This window comes from Genypterus blacodes, unplaced genomic scaffold, assembly GCF_046128005.1.
Source record: "Genypterus blacodes isolate CSIRO-AG114 ecotype Tasmania unplaced genomic scaffold, CSIRO-AGI_Gbla_v1 ptg000027l_1, whole genome shotgun sequence".
In the NCBI taxonomy this organism is placed as follows: Eukaryota; Metazoa; Chordata; class Actinopteri; order Ophidiiformes; family Ophidiidae; genus Genypterus; species Genypterus blacodes.
Window position 1 is genome coordinate 3,552,681 of NW_027466840.1, and position 27,073 is coordinate 3,579,753.

The 27,073-nt window shown below is 42.9% G+C and overlaps 1 protein-coding gene across 2 annotated transcripts; it reads left to right on the top strand.

Moving 5' to 3' along the window:
- Positions 1-245: 245 nt before the first annotated feature.
- Positions 246-26,926, top strand: creb3l1 (cAMP responsive element binding protein 3-like 1). Of its 2 annotated transcripts, XM_076143671.1 has the most exons (13): positions 246-642; positions 8,065-8,197; positions 9,590-9,676; positions 16,777-16,931; positions 17,033-17,114; positions 18,403-18,596; positions 18,877-19,023; positions 20,029-20,087; positions 21,319-21,387; positions 23,687-23,789; positions 23,895-24,066; positions 24,153-24,312; positions 24,688-26,926. In XM_076143671.1, the coding sequence occupies exons 1-13, from the start codon at positions 532-534 to the stop codon at positions 24,722-24,724; spliced, it is 1,509 nt and encodes a 502-aa protein (XP_075999786.1). In that variant the 5' UTR covers positions 246-531; the 3' UTR covers positions 24,725-26,926. The 2 variants fall into 2 exon arrangements, with proteins under 2 accessions (XP_075999786.1, XP_075999787.1); XM_076143672.1 differs by lacking the exon at positions 9,590-9,676.
- The last annotated feature ends 147 nt before the right edge of the window (positions 26,927-27,073 follow it).

The window sequence follows — 27,073 nt, forward strand, 5'->3', positions numbered from 1 at the left end:
TATATATTGAATGACGGGGCAATAGGAATCTGACAGTGGCCAGTCAAAGTACTGACATAATATGCATGTATAGTATTTAATTAATATATACTGTATGTTTAAACATACACAACCTTCATGAGTTGAGCATGTGCAGGTTATGGACTGTGGGCGTGGTCTGTGATTGACATTACAGTAGGGGCGGGGCTCATTTGAATATGCATACGCTCGTGGGAGAGAGAGAGAGGCTGCGGACGCACGCGAGGAAGAGTGAGTGAGCTGCCGAACAGCTGCACGAGCGGCAGCGTCCATCCACAGCGGTGATGTCCGACATGTTAAAGTTTGGCTCCAGACACGAACCTGCAGCTGGACACTGAGACCAACCGGACACGACAAGACAGCTCGGAACCGCTGCTGCTGCAAAACACCGGCTGGGAAAACTTCGTTCGTCTTAATGAGTTGTGAGGTTATTCGCTCCCCGTTTTTCCACAAATATTTTTCCGCGCTGCTGTCCGTCCGCTTAGGCAGGTGAAGACAAACAGACACACAGCCATGATGGAGTCTATCTTAGACAGTTTGACAGCGGAGAAACTCTACCCGAGCGGAGGGAACAACCTGTTGGACCTGGAGGAGCTCAGCGACGGAGACTTCCTCACTAACGTGGTGAGCGCTGCGTCATGTGTCTTCAGCACAACTTGTGGTCCTTGTTTTGCTTTGTGTCACTCGTCAGATGTGTGAGGGTCAGAGCGGAGAGACGGACAGCTGTTTGAATGTAACGCACCTTCACCGGCTGTTCCGTTCGGAGCCGGACCTCAGGAGGGCGGTGCACAAACTCAGATCCTGACTGACATCCGGGGAAGCGATACAATATTCTCTCTCTCTCTCTTCCTCTCTCTGTCTCACAGTTTTTCTCTGGCTGTCTTATCTCTCTCTCATCCTCTCTCCCCCCCCCCCCCCCGTCTCTCTCATCCTCCTCGCAGTATCTCTCTCTCTCTCTCTCTCTCTCTCTCATGGGTTACTCTCTCCCCTTATTGCTGTTTTCATCTCTCTCTCTCTCTCTCTCTCTCTCATGGGTAAATTGCCATGTGAGACTGGGAACACAGACAGGATGGAGTTACTGGTTAACTTGCTGTGTGTGTGTGTGTGTGTGTGTGTGTGTGTGTGTGTGTGTGTGTGTGTGTGTGTGTGTTCAGCAGGTGTTCCAGTCCTCAGGCACACCTGGCATTTAAACTGGAGTGTAGCTTCTGTGATTAGGCATGTCTTAAAACACACTCAGGCATGCAACCAGCTTGTTGTCTGCGTGTCTGTGTGTGTGTGTATGTGTGTTCCTGTTGCATTGTGTACGTCAGACAGTTAATTAAGCATATATACTCTCATGTCTTCATTAAAGTGAGCCAGCCCCAATCACTCTTTTGAGTATCAATCACGCGCCCTGCAGGTCATTTTTTAACCAAAAGCAGCATCAGCTTATGTAACTAACCCTTGCACCAAGTCTTGATTTATTGAGGATTGATTGATAAGATCTGAGCCTGACTGATTATTATGGCATCTTCAATATTCCCAAGTAGTAGTTTGTAATTTTCAGATTTCTAAGTACAATTTAAGGCGCCATAAGTACCAGAGATATCATATATAACATGGACATACATGCCTGAACACACACTAGTTGTCACCATGGCTACTACTCTTGACTGTGGCTTTGAGCTATTTCAACACCCACACTACTTACCTGGCTTGGTTCGCTCAGACGTCTACCTCTTCCCAATCATAGACACTGATTTAAGGTGGACCCTCACACCTTAGATGTTAGATGTTCATAACCTTTGCTGGTCTAGAGTAATCATCACAATGCCAGAGAAAGTTTCAAGTTTTCATAATGCCTGGTTATCTGCAGAAAAATATAAATGATGAAGTATTATACGAAAAATTTGGCATCGATGTCTAAATAAGTAGAGAAATGTTGTATGACATCAAACACAGAAGCACCTTTTCGCACCTCGTTCAAAAGCATAAGGTTACCGTGGCAACAGCTAGAACACCTCCTTCCTTTGCAGCGTATCATAAAGTAGCAAAATGTAGTAGGGAAGTAGGGAAATCTTACAAACCTAAGACTTGTCATCATGATGAAAATAATTGTTGGTTAAATTTGAAGTTTGTTATTCCCCAATCTCTCACTCCCTCTGGCTCATCTTAAGCAGCACACACAAAAACACACAGACACTAGACAGACCTCTATTCTAGTCACTGAGTCAGCCCAGCAGTCTGCTTGTGGTTTAACCCCCCCTGTTTCTGGTCTAAATAAAGTAGTCCACTCTGCTGTAAAGCCACCGGGCAGGGCCGTACCACTGCAGAGCACGGGGAAGGATGGTTCATTAGCTTATGTGCTTACATAGGTTCATATATTATAGGCAAATTCAATCAAAAAACAGCTTTTGTTTATTTTTAACTTGGCCCGAGTCCTCTTCCAAAGAGCGCCTGCACGTGATGTTTTGCCCAGTTTTTGGTCCTGCAGAGTGTGAGGCTCAGACACACCATCTGGCCACACCATACATTAATGTCTTCCTCTCACCTCCCTACCTCTCAAAAATAGAATGTCCCAAAACCTCTCTGTTTTTCAGCCGGCTTGGCCCCAGCTGTCCATCAGTCTTTGTCATGTCACAATGCCCAAACTGCAGGATGTCAGGTAATGACGGGCTTCTTAGCACATCGGAGGAAGTGAAGCACACACTTTACAGACTTCAGTCCACAGGAGACTGACAAGATGATCTATTAGAACCAGACAGCAATGGGAAAATATGACTACAATTACTACAATTAACCCCCCCACCACCACCACCACCACCACACACACACACACACACACACTCATAATTTCAGTTCTCTGTGGCCTTTTCTCGCCACATGGATAAATGAGTTTGCAGGATATAATTGGTGGCGATTTGGCATGATCCTGGATATCTGCATGTGTGGTTGAACAAAGGCACCAATAATACCCCCAAGGTTTACCCTCCTCAATCCTCATTAAAGGAGTTAGCAACTTAAGAGACGTTAACATACATTAAACATGCTGCACATACAGAAGAGTGATCAGACTATAAAAAGTAATGGAGACACGGTGATCGCCTCATTTGTTTCCAATGAGCTGTGCTCAGACTAAGGTTCAGTGCAGCGAGTGTGTAGTCACTTGCGTACTTTTTCCCCTCAAAACTGTGTGTGTTCATCAATAGGATTCACACTTGAAGAGCTCCAAGTGTGTCACAGCATTAAACAGTGCTTCTGGACCCTGCTGTCCCCAGGCCTGATTAGCCAGGCAAACATCTGGAAGGATCCTTTTCCGTGTGTTATTGTGTAGCTTGAGTTTCCGATTCTTCAGTTTTTAAGATAACGGGCAGCGTTTTCTGTTCCTGTTCCACATTTATGGCATGTCGCAACCCCTGATTCAAATTAACTTTATTGTCAACTGCATGCAGGATGACAAAGCGGTGTGCTGTTTTCAACCCCCCATCAAAATGCAAGGCTTAGGTCCTGGTCAAATTTGTCCTTATTTTGGATAATAAAATCAATTGTATTTTGAAGTGAGGAGTTTTACCTAAGCCGTATTGCAACATCATATGTACTCACGCACTACATCCGTAGTCTTCTGGCCAAATTATTTTCTCTTCTGAAGCTCCCTGTCTGTCTGGAGTTTGCATAGGCGGTATGCTCAGCAGCTCAGAGTTTGTCTGGAGTTTGCGACCAGGGTTCATCCAGTGTCAAGTTAAGGCAGAGAGATGAAGCTGGCACCAAATATTTGGGGTATGCAAAATGTAAATGTTGAACATGAGCGAACAGAGAAACGTATACGTAATTTCACTTTCACGGCACAGCGTTATGAAACAGCAAAAGCATGCAGGAACACACATGCAAAAGGCGAGGTCAGGCAAGGCCAGTGCAGTGAGTTCACACACACACTCAGTTTCTTGCTTCTACTTTTTTCCCTCAGTTGTCTTCCCCCAGCCACATTCTATTCAACTCTGTTCTACTCTGTTCTATTTTGTCCGGTTCTACTCTCCGTTCAGACCCTGTACTCCAGCTGAAAAAGACACACCCATCTAATTTGCGAGCACAGTGCCGATTGGCTCCCGAGCGGTCAAATGGAATGTGAGCAGGCATGCAGCAGTGTGTGTGTGTGTGTGTGTGTGTGTGTGTGTGTGTGTGTTTGTGTGTGTGTGTGCGTGTGTGCGTGTGTGTGTGTGTGCGTGAGTGTGCGTGTGTGACTGTGTGAGGAGGAAAAATACTTCAGTTTTTTTTACTGACACACACACACAAACATAGACACACTCACACTCTTACTCTCATGTGCAGACTGCTCTTCATGTGAAGCCAAATACAGCTAACCCCAAACCGCTGCAGCCACATCTCACCACATGCAACCAAATACAGTAGAGAACGCTGCCATTTTATTATTTATGACAGCAAAATGACAATACTTTCAGTTGTATTAATTCATTCATTTTATATTAGAAAAAATCCAAAATTTTGTAAATATGAACTCGGTGCAGGAACTTGTTAGAATAGTAGGAGCACAAAGCACCGACCAATTTACATAAGCTACTACTAATATGTTACGCTACTTTTGTCTAAATTGTAGAAAAAGTAACATTGTTAAACCACCTCTGCGTTTTATGTTTTTACGTGAATTTGGACACAGCAGACTGCAGCTACTCGCAAAGGCACAGTTTCCTACCTGAAGCGCACCGACATCTAAATCGATAGTGAGGCTAATACTCAAGTAGGCCGGCTGCTACTGGACCAGAGCTGAAAACTTGACAGCTGTATTGATGTCTAGATACAAACAGAGGCTCCTCATACCGTCTGACTCAAGGCCTGGACGTCCACGGGTCCCTAAACTGTAGGCCAAAGTTGGCGCTTGCACTCCAGCCCGAATGATTTGGCCTGCTTTTTTCTGTTTTACCTGGATGCCAAATGACAGGAAAGCACAGACATGTGTAGAGACAGACCCAGCTAATTACAGGCATCACACAGACAATCTCTCCATTCATAATTAGCTCTGCTGCCGTCTTTTCCAGCTGTTCCTTTCCGTGGTTTACACCAGAGGCCCCTCTCTTCCTAATGGCACGCCAACACTGCAATAAGATATTACAATTGTCAACTAGTTATAACACATATTTCCGTCCCTAATGTGATTCTATTCCCAGACAGATAGAGAATTTAAATCCACGGGTAACGGAGAGTCCAGACAGACCTCCTGTGTTCCATCCTCAGCTCTTGGTGCCAAATCAAGCCATGCCCACGCTGACTGCCTGCTTCGTTTCACATTGCATTTGCCGCCGAGCCCAGCAGTGCACTCATTGGATCACATGGGTCACAAGCAAGTTATAAGCAAGAACTGAACAGGGACAAGAGACACAGGAAACCCATGCAGAGATGGAGATAACATACAGACTTCATAAAGAAAAGGTCCTGCCAGATGCAAACATAGGACCATCTTGCCGTGAAGCGACAGGGACAACCACTGTTAAGCTGCCTCGCCCATTATCACAGAGCTGCAAAATAGCTAAGATTGTTAAGCCGTGTCCCAAATGTGAGTGGGAATGATGGACTCTATTGTGCCACAATGTAACAGAGCAGAAAGGGTGGAGGTAATATTATGTCAAATGTGACTAACTGCTGAAACATCTGGCTGTTAGTTTGTGTCGTAGCTCAGTTTAAATCAAAACTTTATTCGCCATTTGTAAGGCTAGTTAAAGGGGCAGTGTCAATGTTTTTAAATGGGATTTTCCTCCAACAGTAAGCAAACAGGGCTGCTGTGTCTCAGTATAACATTACTTATTCACACAGGATACAGGGTGTGTGTGTGTGTGTGTGTGTGTGTATTTACACATAGAATTCTAAAGGAGTGATGTGTAACATATTTGGTTGGATTAACATGCCATGACTTAGGTTCTAACACTGAACCCCAAACATAACCCCAACAACTTCCAAAATGTGTTTCTTTTATTTTGTCCGGCCTCTACTATCTGTATTTGTCTACTCTTTCTTGGACAGCTGTATGATTCTCAGGGTTACACCTCACACAAACCTAACATCCAAAACACACACACACACACACACAGTACACACACAGCACTCAGATACTCCATGTATGCACTTCTCTTACATTTAACTGCAATATTCTCTGGCCTATACATACATATCAGTTTCCTTGGTTAGTGCATAAAGTACATACTGTAGACTTTATAAGGTACAGCTGTGCAATCCAGTACACAATAGCTCTGCAATAAACTCTGCCATGGGGAAGCTTATATAAGTTTTTGCTGACTATGTCAAAGAGGCGTTGATTCATGAGGCCATATTTTGTTGCAGTGTTGTATTGCAATGCATCGTATTGAAAGGAAACATTTGTAGCTGTTGCAGAGGAACATTGGTCCTTATCAAGATTATGAAACGCAACAGATTGGTTTTCATGACCCTCAGAAGATGGATCACATCTTTGCCTATCCTCCATCCTAGTGTAACTCATATTTGAATGACAGCTTTATACACAATATGTCACAAAAAGATACAGTATGTATGGAAAGTAAAATCAGGTTTTGTGTATATTAACGTTTTAGCCACAAATAACTTCAGCACACACTCATCCTATTCCATTAGTTACATCTGTTGTGATATTCTTCAGTTTTCTGGCAGTTCAGTTCAGTGAATAAAAATGTAAATCCAGAACTGTATTTAATGTTAATTTAATTTTAAGTTATTTCTGTCACTGCGTCTGGTAGAGATGCTGCCGAGCAGTATTGTGTTATGTAGTAATTGGTTCCAACCGACCCATCTGTGTGTGGACTGCACGTGTGTGTTTGCTCAAGACCACGGTGACTCATTCAGTGTGTGTACTTGTGTGTGTGTGTGTATGTGTGTGTGTTTGAACCAGTGAAGTCAGAGCACCGTGCTGTCCCAGGCTTCCAGAACATTGTCTTTCAGCTCTGACTCATTTATCCAGACTGAGAATGAATCTATCACGCTGGTTCACTGGTTCACACTTGGTTCCCCAGTGTCACATAAACGCCTGAAATCAGCATAAATCAATGTGTTCTCATAAGTAAGACACATTTGCTTACATGCATTTCTCCACGCTGACAGGTAAACTAAGCAACTACTCAAGGTCCTAACTACATGACTGGTTTCTTCAGAATGTGTATGCTCTGAGACAGTATTGTGTTATGGCTACACTATACAAAATAACATGTCAATCATACTTTTTAAATGATTCCAAAATGAAACACTATTTCACTAAGTTAGCCACATTCACATTGCACTTCCATTAGCTATGTTACACTGCAATGTCTCCTCGGCAACCAAGGCCATGTGGTGTTTTCATGTCAGTTCCTAGTTTCGTTTCCAAATGAGAAACATTTTCTACCGTTTCATCAATGGGGCTTTGCAGTGCAGTTTTTCAATCGAATGAGACTTCTATACCCCACATATGACGAATAATGTCCAGACTTGGTGCATAAAGGATGTTGGCTCCTTGCATGATATGCCCCTGCCATTAGTGTATGAATGGGTTAACGTGATTGTAAGGTTCTTGAGGAAAAGTGCTTTATAAGTAGAGTCCATTTACCATTGACCATACACACTCCAGCTGATATACAATATCAAGTAAGTAATGAGATGGAGGCAAAGATTGTCACAATTCTCTTTTTACACCTTGCATGTCTGCTCTGCCAGACCACGTACACCTGGTCTTCCTGCTGCCTCTAATCAATGAAATGTTTCTCAATCATCAGTTGTAACGCTCCGTAAATGGGCACCTGCACCTGTAATGCCGACTGTGAAAGCTCATGCAAAACATGAATTAGGGCCTTGTTGTTGAAAAATGGATGGAGATCATCCATGTGCAATGTGTTGAAAACGGGTGAAATGTTAAATTCAAGATGGAGATGAAGATGACAGAAAAGGGCACACACAAGATGTTTGAAAAGACGTTTGATATCACATTAAAGTATTACCAGTTTTGAGTGTTGTGTAAAACCATTTTGTCAATTAAATAATTAACTAAATGCTTCCACATCTCTTTCTTTTTTCCAGCCTTTCTCCGCTGACCAGATGGACGACTTTAGCAGTGAATTATTCAGCAGTTTCTTTGAAGACCATCTATTAGACCGCCCCCTCCTGACGGACAGAACTTCACTTTTACACATGGACCTGGACAGCAGCCCAGGTTATTACTTCTTCTTCTTTTATAATGAAACAGTATTGGGCAAATAAATATCACAGACATTGATATTGCCACGAGAGTAATGCATTAAACCTTAATGTGTGACTAAGGATACTTTGACCTCGGACCTGTCTCCAACCATGTCCAGTCAGTTTTGGGTCTGGGTCTCGCAGTGTGGCTAGCAGGTAGTGGTAGCATCTGGTGCGACTCCCCCATGAGACAGCGGTCAGTTATGAGCACAGCTGCTGTTTTTATCCAATGAAACAACTGGACAGTTAGTAATTTACTGTTGTTTTAAGTTTTAAACATGATAGGGGTGTAATAAAAAAAAAGATTCAGCTACAATTTGATACTTGAGGTAATCTTTCGTCATTCTTGTAATGCCATGCTGATGAAATATGGATAAGAAATGTTGCATATTACTTAGTTACTTATTGGCCCTTTTCCACTGCCGTCAAGGGTGTGATTCCAATTACATCTACAGTTTAATGATTGGTCAGCTGGCCGGTGCACTTGTTGTTAGCTGCCACGCAAAACAAGAAAGAGAGACAAACTGAAATGGATAAAACTTGGGGAAGCACCATTGAACGACAAGAACCAAACTCTCCTTGTTATTTGATAAGGGGATGAAATTCATCTTTCCCCCGCTTATCCTGTCAGGGTGGTGGGGGTGCTGGCACCTATCCCAGCGACCTTTGGGCAAGAGGCAGGGATAGGTTGGATAGGTCCCTGGGTAGGTTGCCAGTCTATCACAAGGCTAGGAAGTTAGTATTGTCATATATTAAATATATTGTATTGGGAGGTCTCTGGCAATTCTCACTGCTAATATTAGTTACAGGAAATTGTTTTCATGTGCCACAAAAGCATTATTAGGGCTGATACTACAAAATCTGTAATTCCAAATTGCATTTCCTCAGTTTTCCTACTGGTCAACAATGTCACTGTTGAAGTCACGCAACAGGAAAATGCACTGGGTTGCTAAAATCCTCTCTGTTGGCTCAACCAGAAACATTGGAAACATTAGACTCCATTTTGGCCCAAACCACAGTCTGGGTTTTCCTCTGCAGAGCTCAGTTGTGTATAGATGACCTTTGTTTCCTGGGATTGCTCCTACAGCAGGTTGCTCCATTTCTCAGACCCCAACCACATGAAGGTGTTTGATGTGAAATGGATGGTTAGGATAGCAACCACTACCTACATCAGTCATGGCTCATTCCATCTCAGCTTCCATGGTCTGAGAGCCAGTTTCTGTAACCTGTTCCCTCCTTGTTCCACTTTTACTGAGTCGGAACTGCACTGGACTCCATGATATGTTTAAATTTTATTGATTTTGTCAATATTCCTTTTTGATAGATAATGAATAACCCCCCAAAAATTGGTATTCCCAACTCACAGATATTCAGGCAGAGCACAGCTACTCTTTGAGTGAAGACTCCGCCCCCCAGAGCCCTGCCCTGTCAATCAAAATGGACCAAGACTCTGGTAGGTCACCATGGCTTCAGCCATCTTCATATGCATTCAGCTGTTCGTAGTTTATCCTCGTGGTCCTTCAGCATTTAGGCTGTTTCCTTATCTGATGGGGCTTTTACAAACCCAGGAACTGTGTGAGGTATTTGTGTGACTGTGTGGCATTTTTCACCAGTAGCATTAGAGCTGCTTGCCTACAATTGTCAGAGCACCGGTCCAAATTTAGCACGAGTCAACTTAGGTCTGTTTTGCATCAACGTAAATGAGCTTGAAATGAGAGTCAGAACATGGATTTCTGAAATTGGTATTGTTTCTGTGTTTCCCCTTCAATTTAATAGGCCAACACAGTGTGACAGAAAATTGCCTTTCTTTATGGAAAAACAATTCAAACGATAGCTGTTTTGGAAAATGTCATAAATTAAATGGAAAATCTATTGTCACATCTGCAGAGCTGGCAACACAGAAAGTTGGAATTTGACAACGGCTGACTTAAAATACACTGTGTGCACTCTGGCGATTATCGGAAGTTTATAAGTTCACAATAGATTTTGTCAGGACACAAACATTTTTAACCCCTGATTCTAACTAATAAACCAGTGCAAAGCTGCCTCCACGGCTTTAAAACTTCATTTTTTTTATGTTTCTGGGAAATGGATAGTTTTGTGTTGAATCACTGTAGGACCTTTCTCTCTCTTTCTCTCTGCACGGACCTAGTTATAGTTTTTTGTTGCAATGTCTCTGAACATGGTTGCAAAATATAACTACCTGCAAACCAACCACTGGAACCTCTGTCTATTTTTAGTCCTTTGGTCAGAGACCAAGCACAGTCCACACAGAAAGAACTTCTGGAAAAGTCCTTCCCAAGGTAGTAGTTCTCTGGGGTAGAAGCACAAGCCTGCAGACTGGAGCAACATGCAAGGCATTCTTAAAGACTGCAAACCAAATATCACTAGTTTTAATAGGATTAGCAATCGAAATTTCGCTGGCACTCATTGACTAGAACTCTTGCCAAGTTTACACTTCACTGTACGATTACGACAAAATGTTTTAACCCCTGTTTGAAACATTATAGTCCCTGTTACTTGTGGTCTAACAGTCTTATAACATGATTGTGTGATTGGCTGAATCCACAGTTCTTTCACATGCAGGCAATACTCCTGGAAGGAATCAATTGGATTCCATCGTTCATATACCTGAGGTGTTGGCCAGTTGGGAGTATGAGGAAAAATACAGTATGTGGAGGTGGCTTTCTCCATTCATCTACATGCTCAAGCCACTTGATTCCCAATCACATTATTAGATCTGTTACCCTGAATAAACGTGATACCTTGAAATGATCTTAATCAGAGCACTGATGTGTGTCTAGCGGTCACTCAGCACACATGAAAGTCAGCTCATCCATGACATCTTGTTGTGTTTGCTTTTCAGTCTCTTTCCTTGTTTTCCTCATCTCGCTCCAACGGTCTCTCACTCTCTTAAAAGGTATTCCATGCCTGTCTTTCTCTCTCTCTTTAACTCTGTCTTTATTTTCTCTCTCTCTTTAACTCTCTCTCTCTCTCTCTCTCGCGCTCTCGCGCTCTCTCTCTCTCCCTGTCTGTCTGCCCATTCTCAGTTCTCCATTTGTCCCTGTGATCCTGCTGTCTGAGCGGCAGGAAGAGTTTTCCTCCAGCTAAGCCCTGCCCACCTAGAACACACATGCTCACTCACACACACACACACACACACACACACACACACACACACACTATGACAGGCATATGGTTTTGAGTGTGCAGCTAAACCCAACAGTAACTCTGTCTCTCTTCTGTCAGGTCATAGCTCTCTCTCGCTCTCTCTCGTTCTCTCTTTGTCTCTCTTCTTCCTATCTGTCTCTGACGTTTCTCTTTTCTCTGTTTTATCTTTTTTACCAAACTCTACATAACTCTCCTTTATTGGTATAAATGCATAGTGACCTGCTGGCTAAAGTATCACAAAAAGATTTTTAACAGCTCACGTGAGTAAATGTGTGTGGAATGAGCTGGTTTGCCAAATGTGACTTGGATATTTTTTTAACACTTGATCTCAAATGATCTCAGGCTGCTTTTAGACAGAAGATTCAGATTGGATCATATATCTTACCATCAACCCAACCTAAAATATATCGTTGGTTCCAAATGTATGATTATGTCAATGCCATAGATAACACAAACCCATAAGTACATCAACATATTACACAACACACGTGAAATGTTTTACTTTGACATAATTAGGTCACATTTTACTTTCTTTCTTCCGTCTCTCTCTCCTGTTCTCTCCCTCTCTTTCTCGAATTGCATAACTGTCATAACTAAGCCACACATATAGAGCAGGTATGTCATATTTCTACTCCTGCATGCACAAATACAATTACATACATAATTAAAATACTTATTACAACAAAAACAAAAGACCAGACTGTTGCAGATGTCCTAGAAATACACATGGCATATTCTTTATGGACCATGAACTCCATGCAATAGCAGTCACCAGAGCCAACTTCATAGTATGAATTATGAACTATGAATTGATTCTTTTCTTGGCTTTTCCAATACATACAGAATAATTTGTTTTCATTTGAGTTCTTGAAATCTTGTGAACATCTGTTATAAATGTGTGAGTATCTGCAGGCAAGCAGGGAATGGACAGAAGCAAAGTCCATGTGATAAGTCAGGTAAAGGCAGAAAAGGTACCAACACATTAAACACAGAAAAACCAGCAATGGAAGAGATGGTTTGACCTATTTAGTTGCAATGGCAATCATTCAACAATAGTTGCCGCTTTGTTGACCAGTATGGCCATAGATGTGGAGATACAACAGGCAGGCTACCCATGTCTTGCTCTAGTAAATGACGTGGATGAACCCACCAGTGATACAACCAAACATTTGATATTTGGATCTAAACCAAGGGGAAGTATCAGCCAAAGCAAAAAGGACAAAAGTTCAGCCTATGGGTCCTACGCAGAGAGCAACCACTGAGAAACTTGGGCCTTAATAGACGCCTTCGTCTCCTGAAAGTTGTACTTCATAATCTTAATGTGATTTCTGTCATGACATGTAATACTAAGGGACAACTGAATTCCTGCCATTACTTGATTTATCGGTGTAGGCTAGCAGGTAGAGTCTGGTTTGTGTTGGCGAAAGCTGGCCTGTCCACTCCACTGAGATGCTTGTTTGGCATCATGGAACAGGTTAATTAACCATGTAGGCTTTTCAGAAGTTGTTGACCTTTCAAACCCAGTTTGTTCTGAATGATTAGATACTTTAAGAGCTGATTTCACACCTGGTCGGTTATGTTTTCCCCTTGTGACGAAGTGGCCATGGCCCGGTCACGAACAACCTTTTGGTATGACCATGATCCGAACTATCTCTGAATAACCTACAAGCTGATCTATAGCCGATGTATGGATTGAGCTGGAACCATTAAGTCTTACGTGTGTGTTGTTTGGGATATGGTCTGACTGATGATTATGACAAGGTGCATATCAGGAGGCATATTATTCAGATTATAAGGTTTTTGATGATGTATTTTATAATTGGTGTGAAACCAATTATTGAATTTGCTCAATGGCTGTTTATGAGTATTAGTATTTTTCTGTGTTTATCACTAGCCATATATTTCTCTCTCTTTCGCTTTGTGTGTGTGTGTGTGTGTGTGTGTGTGTGTTTGTGTGTCTCTTCCCCTCTGTGACGCTTCTCTTACCCATTTAAAAGAGAACCAGCGTGTTTTATTGTCGCTCCCACTGTGCTGCTCCAACTATTATTTTATTGCTGCTTCTGTCCCACTGAGATCAAACACAGTCACCACCTCTCCCCCATTAACTGCCTGGAAGGACTGCCAGAAGCCCTCGGTCATTAACCTCGTGCTTCTGCTCTCTTACCGTTGATTTACACCATCAGGTTCTACTTAACCGTTTCATCTACAGTATCATTTACAGTTGTGCTACTTCTCAATGGAAGATAATATAGGAAAGGTAGACATGCACTTGAAATGTGTGAAAGGTGGTGCAGTAATTAGGCAATGGCACCCTCTTTAAGGTTGAGTATCCATTTCATTTAGTTTCTGTAATCCCCTAAAGTACAAAACAGTTGAGAAGGTGATTATCCAGACCAGCAGTTAATTCATTCAAGCAGATATTTTCCTTTAATTCTGCTTAATCAAACTCTGCCAATAGATGTGTTGTTCCATCTTTCCATACATAAAACCGCCACAGTAGTCACAGATGTAGGAGACAATCTTCCTATTCATCAGCTCTAATACCTTCGCAGCTTCTGGCATTCATTAAAGAATTGATGGTAGAGGGTTTCCCATCAAGCTTTGGCTTAACAAGGGCTGGCAGCTTAATGAGGCTCAGACTAGCAGCAGGTCTGGCCTCATTAGAAGAGGCTTCTGAAAGACTTGCTTACAGAATGGGCCGAGGGAATTTACCATTAAACTGAATTATAAATATTTTTAATATTCAGCAATGTTTGTTAGAATGTCTTGGTGCTACCTAATACCTGTAGTCAGGACCAAAGAAGTATAATGAGTCTATGTTGACAATGGTTTCACACTGGAATCTAATGGAATTTAATTCACATTTACATTTTGCGAGACCCAAACGCGTTCATGAAGAGACACCAGGATAACAGTCGCAGGAAGCTTCTTAAAAAGAGGCAGTGCATTCAAATGAATTCGCTGCGGTTGTGCTCATTTACATAATCCAGTCTGGTGTAAATGCCCCGCTAAATTGAAAACATGCGCCGGCACAGAAATTTGCGTCCTGGACGGTAATTTACATCATGCTTAATAAATCTGGCCCTAAGTATGAACTGTTCAAACATTCCATCTCGCAGATCGGTCACAAATGGCTAAGAAATATGTAGCAGGCTTAGTATTTGGATGTGTCAGAGAGTCCAAAGCCTCTAATGTGAGATGTGTTGTGATAGGAAATGACGGCAGCGACGAGCTTCAGCCAGTGAGAGCTCGACATGGGTAGAGTGGAAATAAGGTGGCAGAATTGTAACACTTGGCTCATTTCTGGTGTGTGGTTTCGTCACTAAATCTGTTCACTGATCAGGCAGTTCGCAAGCTACATGACAGTCGCATGGTGTTTACTTGACGCTTTTAGGATAGATTCTCTCTTTACCCAATTCCCAACAGGATAACAAGTCAGTGTACTGTGACAGACCACCCCTCATTTCCCCTCTACCCAACACACACACATACACACGGCTTGTAAACTTCCAAGCATTTTACCAGCAGAATGTTGCTAGGAAACCAGGATGTGATTAAAGTGACGCTCACTCCTAAAACACAAAACACACAGCAGCCTTGTTAAACTACCACTCTATTTCCCTACACCACTGGAGCCTTGTGGGAGTATGTGTGTTGTGACAGACTTCAAAGCGTATGGCCTGGTGTTTATATCTTATTACAAATCAGGAAAAAAGCTGACTCAGTGAAACATTATACACCCTTTTTTTCGTTATGCAGAAGCAAGAAAATTTGATTATTACTTAAAATAAAATAAGAAAACAGACTGAGAGTGCAAGCATTTCTCTCTAATGTACCTCGAACACCTGAAACATGTCTCTCTATGTACATTTGACTCCTTGGTCATGAACAAACCCCTTTATTTTAGAGATGCTAAGCCATTCACTCATCCATAACAATCTAGATCTCACTGAGTACATGTTCATAGTCATGGTCCTAAATGTTTGAGTTATCCAGCCGGCAGACAAACAAACAGACAACAGCACAACATAACTACAGGGGCCTCATTTATAAAACTTTGTATCGAATCCTGACTATATCACCTTGACAGAGAGAGAAATTTGTACTTGTGGGAGGTTGAGCTGAGAAATGTGTTGTTTTTGTCGATTAAGCAGTGGGAAAAAGTAAAACTTTTCAGAAACTTTTGTGTAAGGATTCCCTGCCAATTAGGCTCATACTACCTGTTTCTTTGTTCCATGTGCACTTGTAGAAACACTCAGGCAGAAACATTCATTTATTGTACCACAATAAACTTTCAAAACCTTTTCTGCATACTTCTACTTCTGTTCTTTGTTCAGTGGGTGACATTGAGTTTTGCAGCGTGTTCTTTGCTTTTTCAGAGGACTGGCTGTTGTCATCTGTTAATGATCTAGCCTAGGACTCCAAATATGCCAGGACTTGTGCTTATAAATATACTCTTTAGTGCATTGTAGACTAAGCAGTGTGTGTGTGTGATCTCAGAGATATATCCGTATTGTGTTTTGGTGGACGGCTACTTTAAAATCACATGCTTAATACCTCCCTCTTGGGTCAGTGTGTGTGTGCTGGGGTCATAATTACACATATTTCCTGCAGTAACAGTTCATTTTCAGGAAAGACATTGAGGACGAGTGGCTGCTTCAGCCCATCTTTTATTTCAGTCAGTGTAGACAAATTATGTAGCACCGTAGCCAGAGTGATGTAGTCCAGCAGCCCATAATAACCAACCTTGTCAGCCAACACTCAACTCAGGGAAGCTCCTTTGAACTGTAATTCTACCACTTACTTCCCATCGGAAGACCTGCAGCGAAGCTTCCCCAAAGCTCCATTCATGGATCCAACCTGGATCCTGATGTGTGATTTGCTGTCATTTTCTGTAAAATTAAGAATACAATCTTAATGGGAAAAAAATGCATTTGAATTTGCATGAAATCCTGAAGTGTGTGATTTCAGGTTGACAGTTCAGGTTGACAGTAAAAGTCTGGATTAAAAAAAACAACAAGTAACAAGTAAGAAGGAGTCGTTATTAAAATACCTTCATTTAAACAACAACTTGTGTCTCCTGCCTCCTTCCTGTAACGTCACGGCTCCTTTGTTCCAGGCCGGCACGTTTCCAGGGCTCAGTGTGCAGGAGATGGGAATTTGGACCAGGGTGGAATCCTCAAAGCTGCTGCCATATAATTAGTTTTCTATGTCTTTGTTGGGAGCAGCAGCATTCTTGAATGAGCTGAAGTTGCCTGAGAGCCTTTGTCGAGACCTAAGAAAAATAGAAAAGTCCAACCAGCTGGAAGTGAAAACAGCTGAAGCAAGCAAATGATTAGAAACGTGCAAATTAAACTTGAGTTCATTCTCGCTCATCCTCAGAGTTTGAGTGGGGCTTCAGCCAGGACCTGTCAGCCATCTTGGTGAAACAGGAGGAGCCTGATGTGGGTCAAAGGTTAGATCCACCACCTTTGGATGGCCCGCCTCTCGTGTTAAACCCCGCCCCCCCACACAGAGGATCACCATGGAAACACGCGGTTAGCATCCGTCGTCACAAAAGAATAGATATTGCTCTTTTTTATTGATGATTATTTTTTGGAAATATGTATAGTAATGATTTATTTGTGTTATTCTCCAGGAGCACAATCAAGATGAGGTGAAGGCAGTAGCTATAAAAGATGAACCCAGAGAGATTGGACAGTACCTCGGCCTGGCTAGTGGTAATACACACACACACACACACACACACACACACACACACACACACACACACACACACAAACACATACACATGGCCTCCTGACAAGCTCCACTATGTAAAATCGCACCAAAGTCATTTCTAACTCTCCGCCTAACTGAGCCATGTGAAAGTAACGATTAGATTTGTGAGGTGCTTTGTCTCTAGTGCTACCTGATAGATGGGGCTGGGGGCAGAAAAGTCCCTCAAGACGTTCAGCTTCCTGGCAAGCCGATCTGTAAATCTATCCAGCGTTTGGCCACAATGTCCACAACAAAACTCTGCGACTGTAACATTTGAGACTTTGGAATGAAACAATGGAGCTTGCCAGACCCCCTTTTCTCAGAGCCAGTTTGTCAGCAGCACATATACTAAAAACAAAAGTAGTGCTTTAGAACATAATAAAAGCAACCCGATACAGTGACAGAAAGATGCAACTGAGCTCACAAACCAAAGCGCTACCAACAAGTCTGAACAAAAACCCAGTCTGAGTTGTTAGATTCCAACATGTGTGTTCACTTGAGGGCCTTATGTTGAATCATACAATATGGTAGAATGTATTGTCACACATCAAACACTATGAACAGATTGTAAACTTTACCAGCAGAATGTCACATCTGGCCCTCTGCTGGAAGAGTCGAGTCAGGTTATTTTCACACGATTTAGCCCCATTTAGTCGATGTTTAATCAGACCCGGGTGTATTTCACCTAAAAGTCCAGTCCGGTTCATGTGAGGCCAGACCATGGACAAGCAAACCGCACCATGCCCAAATATAAACATGGCACAGCACTAAATGCGGCCAGGTTCGGTTCGGTTCATTTCACGTGCTTGAAAGCGTTTGGAGCAAATCCAGGAAGTGCAAAGCTTTGTGGGATTTCCCTGTAAGTGGAGCATGTGACATTGGGATGTGTGCAATTGTATCTGCGGTCATATGAAATCTCTCATCACTCACATTACATTATTTCACCCGCAACATGATTTTTCGGACTCTGTCCCAGTGCCGGGGGACTGTATCAGTTGCAATCAGTTGGTTGTAATGAGACAAATTGAGCAACTCGAGGAAACATTTGATGAAGGCCGTCAGATGGCTTGTTGGGTTGGGATAGACGGACCTGTTTTGTGCCAAACCCCCCCCCCCGTTTGTACAAAGTAAACACTGACTGATTCTCAAATGTTCCAATGGAAAATCTGACAGGAACCAGCTGACGTTCAACTAACTCATCTCCCCCGTCTTCCTCCTCCTCCTCCTCCTCCTCCTCCCCTCCTTCAGAAGAGACCCTGCACCTCCCGCCCACGCCTCCCAGCAGTAACCACAGCGACAGTGATGGCTCCCTCCCCCCTTCCTCCCCCCTCCTGCCTCTGCCGCCCTCCTCCCCTCAGCCGCAGCAGAGGCCGGGAGGTCGCGGCTCCTCCCTCTCCTCTTCCTCGGCTATCTCCTCCTCACCTCTGCTCACTGCGCCACACGTGAGTAACTCGCTGTCGTCCTCCTCTCCAAAGTAACTTCGAGCGGATTGCTAAGCCCTAAAAAACAAGAATAAAGGAAAATATTACATGTTTGTGCAAGATTTTACATATTGTGACCTTTTGCTCCGAAATGAGTCAAACACACAAACTTAGTGAGCATGAGTAATCTGTTTTAATTCTCTTTGTTTGGCTCTAAGCAGTGGTGCTTAAAAGACCATCTGATGAGTCAATCGCTATCAAGGCTTCATATAAATTGTCAGTTCTTCCTTTGACTGTCCAGAAACTGCAGGGTTCAGGACCCCTGATGCTCACAGAAGAAGAGAAGCGGACCCTGGTTGCTGAGGGTTACCCGGTACCCAACAAACTCCCTCTCACTAAGAGCGAAGAGAAGGCACTGAAGAGAGTCCGACGGAAGATTAAAAATAAGGTAGGTAACTGTTGATGGAGCTTTCAGATGGAACTAAGTTAGGACCTTCTCTACCTGGTCTATTCACCATAGTTCCAGGAACTTCAATTGCTGTCAAGATGATAGAAAACAGATGAAATTCGTCAATGGCCTCATTTCTGCAATCCAAACACACAACTTCCTATCTGGTGAAAATTGCCTGACCTGAAGCACCAGGCTATTATGTCATTTAGTCGTCCGCCAAATAAGCAAATGTAATTTCTCCAACAAAGACGTACCAACAGTAGTGGAGTGTGCTGGTCAGTGTACTAGAGTTCGGAAATTTTCGGAAAATGTTGTCTCCCAATTGAGTCTCCAGATCTGGTAGAATTTGGTCTAGAGAGTAAAGAGTAAAAGTCTACAGAGTGGTTTTGAGAGATGCACCTCTCTCTTGTGGCCCCATTTAGACCAGACAGGAGCACATGACCAGCAGAGATCTTATACAGCAGTGTAGTGGAAAATGAAGCAGACTGCCAGCTCCATATGATTCAGCCCTGTAATGGAAAAGGGGCCAGAATCTGTCCGGTTGTTAGTGTAGAATCAAAGGTAACTACAGCCACATTCATATTATCTGCACACTAAATTGCAGAGGAATGCACACATATCTCCTCCTGTCCTTCTGCACAATCCTTCCCTAGATGCTCACACACACACAGAGAAGTGAAGTCATGCTTCAGATGACAGTAGACCTCATAAATAACACACATCTCTAAGCACAGAATGTGTCTGAAATCAAGCGCCAAATGCTTAGAAGTCTGGCAGAAGGTAGAGTTGTGACCATAGTGATGTGTGTGTAAGATGACTGGATGTACTGTGGGTCAGTTTGTGGGATCAATAAGAATAGATCCAGTATCTCTCTGCCCTGGTTCGAAATGTTCAGTTTCAATATCTTTCGTTCTTCAAAATACCTTTTGCTGAACATTTTCACTGAAAAACCGTTAATCTTCAGTTTGATCCTGTTGTCACCTCACGCATCTTTCCATGCAGATCTCAGCTCAGGAGAGTCGGAGGAAGAAGAAGGAGTACGTGGAATGTTTGGAGAAAAAGTGAGACTTTACTTTGTCTTTTTTGAGTTCCACACCAACTTTTGTCTGCATTTTGTTTCCAAATGAAGCTTCGACTGGATTTCCAGACGGTACGTTCGGATTCAGCAAACTAGCCTGGATCGTTTTGGTCTTCAGCTTTCTGTGAATGAACAATCTATGGCTCCAATAACATTGGGAACATTGGTGCAAAAAAAGATTCTCTAGGAGTGTTTTTGAGGCCAATATCTACGTCTCCATCTCACTGCAATTACTGCCGCCATTGTTCGAGGAAATCAAGCCACAAGAACTCTACTTTAATGCATCTTGGCTAATTGGCACCTGTTCCTCGGAGGCAGAGACGATTCACAAAGAATTGCTCCCGCTAATTGCACGACACTTTCATAATTTCAGTGGAATACGTAATTAACCACACATATAATATCCCCCGCCTGTTATTTTGTGCAAGTCTCCCTTAAATGCAGGTAGCTGCCATGCAAACTGCTCTTCCAGACGGTTATGTACATCCTTTCCTTTCCCTTGGACGTGACTCAGCTAATCATAATAGCTGCTGCTCCCCGCTAAGTCAGATGGCGACATCAAATTTAATCGTAGCAGCAGAATAGCATCCTGCAGTCTCTTAAATCCCTTTGACTGAATTAATAGATCGAGAACAAAGAGCAAAAGGTCTGATAAAGAGGAAATCCCTCTTTAGATGGCCTCCGTCTGCTTTTTCTCTTCTTGATAGCAGGAGGATTATTGGATGATCCTCGGCAGAGAAAGAGCACAGGGCGAGCTGAAGAAAGGAACGGCGTATAAATGAGCCACGTTGAAGACTTAAATGAGATGAGAGAAGTAAGAGAGCGGGAGATTAGCTGAGTTGATAATGGAGATCAAGAGGATTAGCAGGTGATGACAACAAGAGGGAGGAAAGGATGGCGCTCAGCGTGTCTGTCTGACGTCCTAACGTGTGTTGTCTGGGGGGGACAATGAATTTAATGATTTAATTGAATCTTCCTTCAATGTCTTTCAGCCGGTAAATATATCATGTACGACCACATGAGTTGAATAAATGAAACAAAGATCAGATGTGTGTCACGACATGAAGTCATCAAATCCCTGCTGGTCTTTGTATATAAGTTTCTACATTTCAATGCAAAATAAGTGATATTAATACTGTTTCTCTTTGTGCCTGTGCGTGTGTGCGTGTGTGCGTATGTGTGTGTGTGCCTGTGTGTGCGCCTGTGTGTCCCAGGGTGGAGAGCTACACGTCAGAAAACAGTGACCTGTGGAGAAAAGTAGAAAACTTGGAAACTGCTAACAGGTGAAGTTTTACACACGAGACACACACACACTGAAAGATTATGTTTTTAGAAAGGTAGAAAGCAAAAGGAATGACGGAGCGGTTGGAACGAGAAGACAAACACAGGATTTATCTGCTCCATCAGCTCGGCGCGGACTCACCGAGCTCACCAGTCGCCTTCTCTGTCATTATACCAGTATGAAACCAATCTGCCATCATGCTGGGGTGGGTGGGGTGCGTTGCAGGGGTTTGCGGGGGTCTTTCAGCCTGTCATTAAAGCTGCAAGTTAACAGTAGCTTTCATCATGGAAGGCAGCCCACCCCTCCCCCCTCCCCTCGCCTCCCCACCGCACACACACATCACACATGCATTAAACCACCGCAAAGGAACAATGAGTTGGCACAAAGTGGGGAAACATGAGTCAGCAGGCAGCACACCGGCTCTCAGACGGCCCCGGGTGTCTGCAGGGCCTTAAATCGGCTAAATCTGGCTGAAAGTAAAGTGAGCTAAATTTAGAATCCAGTCGTTCGCGGTCTTAGTTTGTTCAGCACGCTGAGGTTCACGGTGCTGCGCTGACATTAATACATTAACGTCTACACACACATACACAAGTTCTCAACCAAAAGCAAGCGACGGTTTTCGCAGTTTCAGAGAAGATGGATCGTATTTTAAGAGGAAAAACTCACACATTCCAACACTTCTGAGTCTGTGTGATTCACATGTCGGGGCTTGATTGACCCGGGGTTGTGTTTGGACTTGATACACCGCGCAAACCTGGCAGCAGCCCGAGACAAACTTCTGACTGATCGATTTCCTTACATGACCCCGGGTTAAGATGGCAAACCAGCCTCGCTCTCAAAAATGTGGGGACTGTTCCTTTAAAAGGGGTTTGGGCCCTCTGCCTGCAAGGAGAAGCTCCGTGCCAGTATTTTGACTGTGCGTGTGTGTGTGTGTGTGTGTGTGTGTGTGTGTGTGTGTGTGAAAATGCCAAACTAAGCTGAACCGAATAAATTGGTCACTTTTATCTGCCATTGTCTAAATTGCACACACACCCATTTGAAGTAGATCTTAAACAGTCATCTTTAGCAGTAAATACAGCTGAGTTTGACTTCAAAGACCCTTCAAGTGTGTGTGAGTGTGTGTGTGTGTCTTAGTAACTAGTTAATGGACTGCCTTGTGTTCGTGTCTTCCAGTCAATCGTCTGCTTTTACTTCACTGACTGACTCACTGTCTGCTTGACTGATGAACTGCCTCGCTGGGGGCTTGTCAAGTCTGGAACAGGAACCAGCTCTCTGTCTCCCTCTAGTGCTCACAGTTCCGCTCCTACAGCTGCATATAGTCGATACCATCAGAGCCCTGCTCCCCAGATTCCAGTTCTAAACTCTGCTGGTTGTACCGGCGTTACCTTCAGCTGCTTTCTGCTTTCAAGTCAGTTTGGAAGTCCCCTTTATCACCTTGGTTTTGTTTATAGAGATTATTCATACTTTAGACCCATCTTAAACAATTTGATGAAACTCTAAAGTGGGTGAGTTTGAACAAAGCAGCTCCATCACTCCATCAATTTAACTTGATTGAGAGGAACTGAGGCTAAATTTGAAGTTTTACTGACAAACTTACAAAAAAATTCTCGTGAATGACATTTAGTTTGGTGGACTTGGTGAAAGCGATTGTATGAAGCAGTCAGTATGAGAGTCCTCTTGTGGTTGAACTGTACTTAGTGGTGGGTGGAGAGGTGTTTGTTTACACACATGGCCACAAACACACACTCCAAATGGAGACAGAAGTCTGTGAGGAGACTTACAGATCCTTCCACCAATGGCTCAAATCCAAACCTAGACCATCCGTAACATCACATCTAAACTTACGCTTCAATATGACAGTGGTGACGGTGATGATGGTAGTGATGATGATGATGGTGGTGTTGATGGATCCTGGTAGGGGTGGTGCACTTGCTAAATGCTGCTTGAGAAGCTCCATTTTGGGCAAGAACCAAACAACATTGCCCTTTAATTCTACTGGCAGAACTCTATTTGAGTGCGTTCTGATCCATTTCTTACTCATGTTTGGCGCCTAAGCACAGTGTGAGATGAAGAGCACCGCCTGGAACACACACACACACATACACACACTGATATTTGCTGCATCTTACCAGTGTAATCAATCCCACCTCCCAAGTTTGACTCCTTCCTGTCATGTTTGCACGCTCCACCGAGTTCTTTCCCCCCAAACAACACGATTTGTGTTCATTTGTGCCACAATATGGAGGTTGTCGTAGTTATTCCTTTATTCTTATTGTGTATTTGTCTCCCTGTGTGTGTAGATCTCTGCTGCAGCAGCTCCAGAAGCTCCAGTCGTTGATTTCAGGGAAAGTGATCCCTCGTTCCTGTAAAATGGCCTCGACTCAGACCGGGACGTGCCTCATGGTAACCTGCTGCTCTTCCTCCACCATCCCTTCTCACACACATGACTGTAGATATGTCACAGTAGTTAGTATCTGTTAAGTGAAAGTGTTTCTCCTCTGTGTGCAGATGGTGGTGCTGTGTTTTGTCCTGGTTTTGGGCTCCTTCACACCTTGCCTCTCTCCCCTTTCATTCCTCACTCACTCCTCCTCCTTGCCCTCCTCCTCCTCCTCCTCCTCTTCCTCCTCTCTGTCCCCCTCCTCTCCTCTTCAATCGGGGGACCTCTACACCACTAGTCAGGGTAGGTCTAGAACTGTCATCCTGTGGCATATTGCTCAGTCACAGCATTAAAGGCGCTGACAGGTGTTTTGCGTGTGTATTGTACAGTGCGTTCCCGCAGCCTGCTCTTCTACAACGAGGAGTCCCCATTGGAGGAGACATCAGAGGGGGAGCGGCTACAGTCGGAGGACCACGCTCAAATCCAGACCAGCCGTTACGTCGCAGATGGCCACAGCAACCGAACAGCTGGATCCGAGTTCCAGCAGAGGTTAATATATTTAGATTACATGACATTACATTACGATCATTTGGCAGACGCTTTTATCCAAAGCGACTTACATTACATTACCACCCTTCGCAGAGGGGGGAGCAGTTAAGGGTTCAGTGCCTTGCTCAGGGGCACCTAGGCAGGGGCTCGAACCGGCAACCCTCCGGTTCCCTGAGCTACTGCCTCCCAGGCATGCATTTAAAAACAGTGATTTGTTTCTGGATTGGTGTCAGTCGATGGTTCATGTTGCCTTCTTGCTCCATTTTATGAATACAAAACAATCACAGCAAGTTGAAACTCTGTTGAACTGACAGATGGACATTCACTCACCCATCATCTCTGCATGTATTCTCTCTCTCTCTCTCCCGTCTCCAGGGAAACAGAACCAGAGGGGGTGTCTGAGTATTTCTGATCGACAGCCTGACCCATCCTCCTCCTGTGACCTTTCATTCTGACCCCCTAAAAAAGCTCCACACCTCCAGACTCCCGAATTAAGTTGGCTGCAGATCTACTTCCCCTTCACAACATCCAACCAGAGCTGCACGTGTCTCTCTGTTACCCTTCAGCTCACAGCAGCACCAGCCAGAGCTCATCATCCAGCCACCAGCCACTCCTGCACTCAGCCCAGACCTCAAGACTCAAACTAACGCCATCCTATTAGTGTACATTTCTAGCTATTCAAATTTCAAATTTCAAAAACACTTCAAGAATTAAGAAGAATATTTTTGCACTGTCGCTTTTTTGGCAACAAATGAAAGCAAAATGACTCCAGAGGCTCAACAATGCAGGTCGCATTGTCAAAGTGCCTTCGACTCGCATCAGTCAGCTGACCAACACTGCCACCTAAAGGGGACACATCAAACTACAGCTTAGAAATGGAACTAACTTGATTGCACTCCGATCATGTTACTTCCTCTCTACTTTATTTTTGCATTTCTCAATCCGTTTCTTTAAAGGTCTATAATCTCACTCAATTTACTCAAACCAGTAGTTTTCTCTGATTGGAACTTTTTTTTAAATGGGGGACCATTTTTCATGTCAAGAGGCCATAAAGAGGTCCTGGCATGGAGGTTGGGTAAACATGACATAAAAGGTATTTTTATGGATTTACAAATTGTATATGTAATATATTTGCAGCAACAAAAAAGAGCATATTTAATTTATGCAACAAAAAAAGAAGTATATTGAATTTGGTTTATGTTATTGTCTCGTTTTCTAAATAAAGTGTTGTTTTTTTTAAATACAAAAAAATACATCTAAGCCCCTTATAATATATTCTGAGCATCAAAAAAGAGCATATTTATTTTATGCAAAAAAAAAAAAAGAAAGTCAACATGTTGGATGATGTGAAGTTTTACATGCTAATGTAAAGGTTTACATTGCGGGTTATACGGTTGTTTTACATGGAATGTAAAACTTTGACATGATCCGTTTGTGTCTTTTAACTGTAATACAGTGTTTATGTTTCACTGCTGCTACATTCTGTTTCCTCCACCTCAGATAGACAAGTGGAAATGTTTTCAGCCAAAGAAATACAGATTATATTAAACTCTGCTGTACTTTATTATTTTATTTCCTAAAAATGCCAAATAGGTCAGGTTGAGTTTTGACAGAATGTGTATAAAATAAGGCAAAGACAACAATTCTATATTTGTAAAATGGCGCGGCTTTACAAAAATGCAGCCTTAAGTTTGCACATTTTTATTATTTTTTTGTTTTCATTTATGAAGTTTTCTTAGTGTAAATAACATTATGGCAAAATTTAAGGGCAGAATAACAAATTTGAGAGGTTAGGGTTAAACAAGAGTATAAATTACTATCCAATCAGAGGAAGAGAAGATCATCAGATCATACGGACTATATCTAAGAGGTGGAGGAATACAAAATGTAACAGCAGTGTGTGTTGTATTTATTCCTGTTTGTAGACAGTGTGTATATATTGATGAAGCCGATCAGGGGACTTAGAAGAAAACACCACTAGCTTTGTTCTTTTTTTTAACAATTTGAAGGAATATCTTGACTTGGTTTGTCTTCAATCACCACTATTCTGATAATGTGACAACAACAAAAAGGACGTTCTCCCAACTTACACTTTATACGTGTCCAGGTATTCTTTCAAAGTAAAAGCTCTGAAAATCAATCCAAAGTCCCAGCTGGAGCCCAAAATCACTCACATCTTCACGAAACTCGTCAACACTGACTTGTGAAACGCTACAAGTAACGCATGACTGCAAACCATTCCCGTCCTTTCCCTCCCCCACAGTCTTAATGGACAAATGTACATAAATGATGATGACAATTTAATGTCCTGTCGTTGTAAATAAGGGCTTAGTTTTTGTATTGTGACACATTCTGAGATTTGAACCTGTGGAACTGCAGAGACCAAAAGGGAGGGGTGGATTTCTTTTTGGGGAGGAAGAGGTAATAAACACCGAGGGGAGGGTCGGTTTTTCCAATTTGTAAAGAAACTTAGACAACGCAGCAGTTATTTGAAATGTGTTTGGATGTACTGTTGTCTCGGTTTACTGTATAGTGTCTTGCATGTTTCTCCATATATAACTATATATCTTAGTGTAGTCAAGTAGAGTAGAAAACAGCAAAATATAAAAAACTGCATCAGCAACACTGTGTCTGTGTGCTCTATTGTAGGATTCATGCTCTGGAACTGGAACTAAGAGAATTCTGGTGTTAGTTGGAGCTCTTTTGTGAAGGTTAGATGCCGAACCCTCAGATTTCTGGTGAACCAATTTATGAATCATTC

What these genes read in the sequence shown, in the direction of transcription:
- creb3l1 (XM_076143671.1), top strand. Translation starts at nt 532, where the DNA reads ATGATGGAGTCTATCTTAGACAGTTTGACAGCGGAGAAACTCTACCCG. An exon ending in CAAAATGGACCAAGACTCTG is followed by an intron (nt 9,677 to 16,776) that starts GTAGGTCACCAT and finishes GCTCATCCTCAG; the next exon opens with AGTTTGAGTGGGGCTTCAGC. An exon ending in CTCTGCTCACTGCGCCACAC is followed by an intron (nt 18,597 to 18,876) that starts GTGAGTAACTCG and finishes TTGACTGTCCAG; the next exon opens with AAACTGCAGGGTTCAGGACC.